Source organism: Gymnodraco acuticeps, unplaced genomic scaffold (assembly GCF_902827175.1).
Source record: "Gymnodraco acuticeps unplaced genomic scaffold, fGymAcu1.1, whole genome shotgun sequence".
In the NCBI taxonomy this organism is placed as follows: domain Eukaryota; kingdom Metazoa; phylum Chordata; class Actinopteri; order Perciformes; family Bathydraconidae; genus Gymnodraco; species Gymnodraco acuticeps.
Window position 1 is genome coordinate 475,530 of NW_022991091.1, and position 7,138 is coordinate 482,667.

At 40.9% G+C, this 7,138-nt stretch overlaps 1 protein-coding gene across 1 annotated transcript; it reads right to left on the reverse strand.

The window, feature by feature from the left end:
• Positions 1-3,037: 3,037 nt before the first annotated feature.
• On the reverse strand, positions 3,038-5,813 carry vgll3 (vestigial-like family member 3). The gene is made up of 4 exons (XM_034236866.1): positions 5,505-5,813; positions 4,405-4,759; positions 3,743-4,279; positions 3,038-3,630 (listed from the first exon to the last, which is right to left on the reverse strand). Exons 1-4 carry the CDS (start codon positions 5,607-5,609, stop codon positions 3,590-3,592), a joined length of 1,038 nt encoding a protein of 345 aa, XP_034092757.1. The 5' UTR covers positions 5,610-5,813; the 3' UTR covers positions 3,038-3,589.
• Between the last annotated feature and the right edge of the window lie 1,325 nt (positions 5,814-7,138).

Genomic DNA, 7,138 nt, shown 5'->3' on the forward strand with positions numbered 1-7,138 from the left:
CATCGAGCCTTTCTATGCACTTCTTCTGAAAGAGTAAGCAATTACACATTTTGAAAAAAGGGAAAGTAATACAACATTTAATAGTCAATTAAAAGGATAAGTACCAGGCTGGGGTTTGGAGCGCAGCAATGAGAGGAAGTTCAGTCTGAGCCGGGATCATGAGAGGTCCAACCAGAGCTTATCGGGTCAGAAGAAGATTTTAATTCCAGGGAAATAAAAAAAGAAATACAAGAATCTCCGCTCATTTCTTGAAATTAATGCATTCTCTGTAACAAAAAGGAAAAATATATTGGTTCCAAAGAGGCAATCATGGCAAAGAGGAGAGGAGGACCCAAAGCCTGGTTCACCCTTTTCTCATTTGGTGACTTTTGTGAAACAGGGTTTGTGTGTGTGTGTGTGTGTGTGTGTGTGTGTGTGTGTGTGTGTGTGTGTGTGTGTGTGTGTGTGTGTGTGTGTGTGTGTGTGTGTGTGTGGTGTGTGTGTGTGTGTGTGTGTGTGTGTGTGTGTGTGTGTGTTTGCAACTTGTTAGGTCCTTTAAAAATGAACATGGCATACATTATTAATACGTTTATGTGATACGATTGCATATTTTTGGTCAATATCAGCAATCATTTATTTGAAGGTCCTTATTATCGGCTATTTGCACTTTAATGGAAAGCTAAACTACACATGCAACATTTCCTAAATCTCTGCCATTTCTTAAATTTTTACAATTTACATATTAATTCACTTTTAGATAGCTTCCAGCTCTGTCTTGCTGTATCTAAGTGTTCTTCCTGCAGTGGAAGTGCCTGTGGTGATGCTCCAATGCTGCCAGTGGGAGGCCTGTTAGCATAAAAGTGCACTACATACTGATGCAGAAGCTACATGCTAATGCTAATTAAGAGCTCTGGAGAAGAGGACATACTGAGCTGAACAATCTTCCTTGAATCTCTCCATGTTTTTTATTCTCTTCCATTGCCTGTTACCCTGATTTAACAGAGAACTTCACATTAATCATGATACAAAATTATGAAAATATGTGTTGCTGACAGGTTTTCTGAATAAATTCCATTCATGTAAATCACATCCTATTGTTTTACTGCTGCAATGAAAACAAACAGGGCACATGTAGATATATCTCCACAACAGGAGAGATCAAACCAAAAATAGATGATTTTATGGGAAGGGTTTAGTAGCATCGTTGCATTCTGGGTGGCAATCAGTAAAAGATGGAACAGTAAATAAAATAAAAAAACTCATGTCAATGCTTATTCTAATTGTCTTTGATCTGGTTGATTGCATGATATCAGTTCTGTTTAAATTAAGATTTAAAATTTGAAACATTTGTCCCAACATAACAAACACAACTCTTGGGTTGCCTAATTGTCTTTTTTCACGAGGTTGTTGCTAGACTTTTGTGTTAAATGCATGAGTGCTGTCAATCAATTTATATTCATACAATTAGTTAGGCATTTCCACATTTTGAATTAAACTGAATGTATTACTGTTTATTGGAGTTACATTTTCAGACATATTGAGTAGAGGCTACAACTGTCTCTCTGAGCATGTCCAACATATCACTTTTGCGAATTAAGATTGAATCAATCCTTTCGATAGCTGCATGAAAAATGCATTTCTAAGTACATTTATAGATTACATCATTATTATAAAAAAACAAAAACCTCTCTAGCCTGTCTGAGTAAATTGCAGCTTGCTTTATTGATCAGAGAAATATCATCAATTCTTAGAGTTAATAATCTTTTTTCACTGATGTTTTCCACTTTGATGCATCATGATTACTGTGGATGATACTTTGGATGGAAACGCAGCTGCCGTGGTCCAGATTTGAAGTCCTGCTGTTTTGCGGAGAATAGCAACGTGGGAGAGGAGGCAGGAATGTTAGTGGGCTGCTGCTTATCAAACCACCTGGTCAGACCACTCACACGCACACACACACACACAAATAATGCTGAACCTGACGCTCAACCAAATGTATATTTTGTATCAGTTTTTTTCAGGCTCATACCAATGAACATTTCTCAAATTATTTAAGAGGAAAACTCAATATCATCTATGTGTCTCAATGCATTGATTTCTTTTTAATGCATGTGATATTCATGACTTAACCAAAAATGAAATGTGCTACCTGAAATCTGTCTTAGATTTTCCTGAGTGTATGAGTAGTCTGCTAACTTCTGACAAACTTCCTGTCCAGACAGGAAATGCATTCTTTGGTGTGTACTTCTCAGTCTGGAGTGTGTGTGTTTTCATGCTTGTGTTTTGTGGAAAGGGACAACATACATGTCATGGTATCTTACAGTAACTCTCTGGAATGTAACCCTCCTTCTGTGGACAACAACTCAGCTCCTGTCTGGTTGAGCCTTGTTAGTACCTGAAACATTAATGCTAATATTGAGCACTGCAACAATAGATACTATCTAAATTTGAAACAAGAGCCCCAGGTCAGTTGGGTTTTAGATATGATGTTAAAAATAAAAAAGTCACCATTTATTGTAGAATGTTTGGAATAATTGGGACAAATCTTCACCTTTGCTGTAGATAACAATAAAATAATGTTGAAGTATTACATATTCTGGTTTGGTCCAATATCACATTCATTTTTCTGCTGTTTCTGTCAGCCTTCTCACATTTCTAAGCTTAGATAAGAGTCTGTCTCCATCTGACATGTAATATTCTAGCATTTGAATTTATTCGGAGAATGAAAAGGGTCCTTGGAACTGAGGTTAAATAGGCTTAAAAGGCTATAATAGGTTGCAATGTTTTTCTTAAGTGTACAAGAGAAAAAGCACCAATCATTGCATGAGATGTAATAGGATAGTTATGTGTGAAGAGTTGCATTACACATCTATGTCTTTTAGGAGCAGGAATTTAAATGAATTTTACACATTATTACTTGTTAATGTTGAGTGATTTGTTCAATGCCCTCTCTAGAAAAAGTCAGTTTTACTTGGAGGTAAATATTTGTGCATGAATTCAGCATATTGTGGGCTCAATGGGTAAATGTAGGTCTGAAAAAGAACCTCCAGTCAAAAAATTCAGTTCAACAATTTATTACTTAAACAAACTGTACCAATATTTACACTTCACAATCTCTTAAGGCAAAAATAGCAAAGTAGCATTCAGGCAAGAATTTTAGCAAGAGTCATCCAGCAAAAACAACTTAGCATGGCAAAACTGTACACAACAACCCATCAATAACATTTACTGTACAAAACACAATGTGGATCAAACCCAAGCTCTTGAAACAGAACCATTTGGTCTCACATTGAACGAAAGCAAAATTGTGTTTTGTGCCTTTAGGGAAGAAGAATCCTTCCATTCTTAAAGCTAGTAGTCTGTTTAAATTGTTCTTCCAGGGCCTTGACCTGCAGCCAGAGCAGTAGATCACTGTCAATTTAGTCCAAAGTCTGAGTTCATCTCCATAATACGTTGTGTGGACAGTGCAGGATTCATAGTCTTAGCTACAGAAAGCCTTCTTTCTACATCTTACATTACAGTGCTGGTGTTGCAGCCATACATTGATAGAGCCACATAATAGGTCCTTTTTGGTTTAAATTGATAATCCTTCTTATTGTCCGTACATCCGTTAGAACCAAACTGACGACTTTGCCTTGGTTTGATCAAGAGCTGCAGAAGAAGAAAAATACGGACATTAATTTTTAGGCTGACTAATTGAGTTAGAACACAGTTTGACAAATTCTTAGAAGTCAATCCGGTGTAGAATTTGTATTGCATTTACCTGAGTCATACCCGTCCAGGGACCCATGGAGGGAGGACGGGGACCAGGTCACAGAGGTAGCCGGGACGGGGCTGCTGCTGCTGGGCTGCATCTCCGTCTTCACCCCCTCACTGTGCGGGGAACTCGCTGTGCTGGTGCTCGGCTGGTTCTGGTTCCTAACAGCGGGCAGCAGCAGCGGATTAAACCTGGGATCCAAGGCTGTGTGGGTGGGGTATGGGTGGAGCATGGGGTGGTGGTGCCGGGTGTGGATGTGGGGATGAGGGTGATAGACGTTGTGGACATTGGGGTAGCCACTTTGGCTCTGGGGATTTAGGCTGTAGGTCCAGCTCTCAGGGAGGGTAGCCGGAGGGGGAAGGCCGGCCTGGGAGAGAACATGGTCGGCCCAGAGAGCTCCATCTGGGTGGTTGAAGGACACCGGGCTGGGGGAGAAGTCCGGGTGGACTGACACCGAGACAGAGGGGAGGGAAGGACTGGCCTGGGATGGATACGTGCTGTTCCAAACTGAGCTGCTCTGCCCCTCAGAGAGAGACCCACCATCTGAAACACACACAAAGTATTCAACATGCTGCCAAAAAAACATCTCCAATGTTTTCAGATCTTTAATAATGGTTAACTAAGGGCAGCAGCTCTTTGAGAAAGTTTAAAATGTGTTGCCCTCTTACCTTTCCATAAGCCTCCTGTGGCTGAAGGCTGAGTCACTCTGATTGGTTTGGTTTCGCTGTTGAAGGTGCTTGACTGGCTGAGAGCGCGGGAGAAGTGCTCATCTACCACGTCCCCGATGTCCCCTTGGAAGTAGGTGAACAAAACACACCGGGAGCTCAAGTACTCTGCCTCTGCTGGTTGAGGACCATCCTTCAGCTCAGAATCGGACATGGATCTACGGATGGATTCAGTCCCTGGTGCTGCAAGACCCTGCCGGAGGCCCTGATCTCTGGAAAGCATCACTCTTCCTCCTCCTTGCTGCTGCTGCTGCTGCTCCATACACTCCTGCATCTTACTGTAAACACTCAACCTCCTCTGGAGAAAGAAACACAGAGAGATTAACACACAGATCCATTACTTTTCAATAGAATAGAGACTGCATACTTTTTAAGAGCAACCAATTGATATGTGTTTATTAAATAGGCATAATAAAGAACCACATTTTCTTACACATGGTATGGCTTCTGTTTTCCAAACACTATAAATAAACTGTTTAATAGTATCATACCAGTAATGATTTTATCTGGTAAGCAGCCTGAGAGCTGTGTGAAAATGAGTTTCCTTTTTCCCATACTGCATTCCAACTATTTGTAAAGCTCAGTGTGCCTCATCCACATTCCTGAGTGACTGACCGGCTGTCATTACATCACCATCTGACCACAGGATTAATAGATCCGTGTCATCACGCCTGACCTGAGGCGAATACCGAGCATCAGCCTGGAATTTAATCATTGAAAGCCCTTATATTTAAATGAATAGGTGTGTGTGTGAATTGTAAAGAAAGTTTAAAGTGGTGTCCTGAAGAGAGGTCAGGCATCATGGAGTAAAAATTAAAGGAAAGTGATATTTTTTGTGAAAACTAAAACTTTAAAGCATCCTAAAGTTGACTTACACTTAATGGTTCTGTAGAACTTTTTTTTTTAATTAGTGTTATAAATAACTTTTGTTTTGGACAGATAATTCAAACTTCCATGATACATTAAAATGGCCTATCCTGAAAAGATATAATAATAACTCTTTGTGATAGTTGTGTCACCCTAGCAATTAAGTCATGTCTCACCTGTTGTTGCTGGTGATGGTGGTTGTAGTACGTCGCCTTGTACGCCGCTGCAGGGAGGAAGTGCGCTCCATAGCTTTGGTGGTACATCACATCCAGGCAACTCATAACGACGGACCCGAGCGGGTAATGATGGAAACAGAGAAACGCGCTGTGACAGCCAAAGGGCGACTCTCTACTCCTGAGACTTCAGACGGGCTGTATCCTCCGAGCCATCGATGCCTCCATATATGCCCACACGCATACAATAGCCATGTCGTCCAGTTTGCATACAGACAATGCACCTCCTGCTGCGCGCTCCACCAGCACCACCCGGGGCCACAAAAGTGATCAAAACGGTATGAGACACACACAGTATCCTAAAAAAGAAAATAAAAAAAAACTCTTCTCTGACAAGTTTTCAGATCGCTTCTGATTGGATGAGTAATCCTTTCCCTCCTTCTCTCTCTTTCTGTTTTGGAGGGGAGTTATATTTAGAGAGGGCTGGGGCCAGTTACTCACGCCCACCGGGGAAGGGCCTGCATGGAGTACATGGGAGTTTAGCAAGGCACCATAACTCTGCATTGATGGTTATATTCCCTGTCATTCATAAAAGTTTATTGCACTCATATGCTACTGTGGGTCATATAAAGATCTCACAGTTCAGCCACCTCTGACCTCAGCATGCCAAAGTTTAGGGCTGGGATTTTGGAATAGCTTAGGTAAAGAGTCCCTCTCCATAGAAAGAATGTAACAGACACATTAAAGTGTTTTAAATAGTTTAATTCAGCTCAATTACATGGATTGCACATTTGATATACCATCATGAATGCCGCTTCGAGAAGGAACAAAATGAATCCTTTGTCGATTTAGTTTTCTGATAATCATTTGAAATACTGACAAAATGGCTTTAAATTATCCACCAGCCTCTCCCTTGTAGAATTCACGCCTAAATCCCCCACTCCCCTACTCTGTATGCTACTGTCCTATCACCTTACTGTAAACGTATTGGCTACTTTAAAATGTTAGGAGCAGATTGTATAAACCCTGTATAAACCCTAGCCTATACACAATGTCATCTGCAGGTCATCTTTGATCAACAGGTGCTTTTAAGGGTCAGATGCATTTCGGTCTGTAACCTTCAAAAGAAGAAATCACATCTTTTTTTAAGCTTTAGACATATAACTGAAGAAATGCCTACAGTAAAAGCAACATTGTATTAATAATGTATACTACTGTTTATATATGTGCATTTTCACCTTTATTAGCAGATGGAGTTAAAGAGGGGAGACAAAGGAGCATAACATGCAACAAAGTCCTCTAATTGAAATCAAACAGTAGAAGTTGCAGTGTTATATCCAGGGCTGCACATAACTGGTGCGCATGCGCACCTCCACCAAAAAAAGAGCACCGGGTCATTTGAAACCAACATTGAGAGAGGGAGAAGAGAAAAGAGAAAATAGAGGAGAGAGAGAGAGAAGAGAGAGAGTTGCATATGAACCATGATATGAACTCAGGGCCGGCCCGTAGCGCTGGCTAGATGTTCGCCTAGGGCGCCAGATCTGGGGAGGTGCTGCGCTGGCAGTTCTGGGAGGGAAACAAACATTTTGACCGTTGGGGCTCATCCTAATTTTCGGCCTTGATGTAACAACATTCAT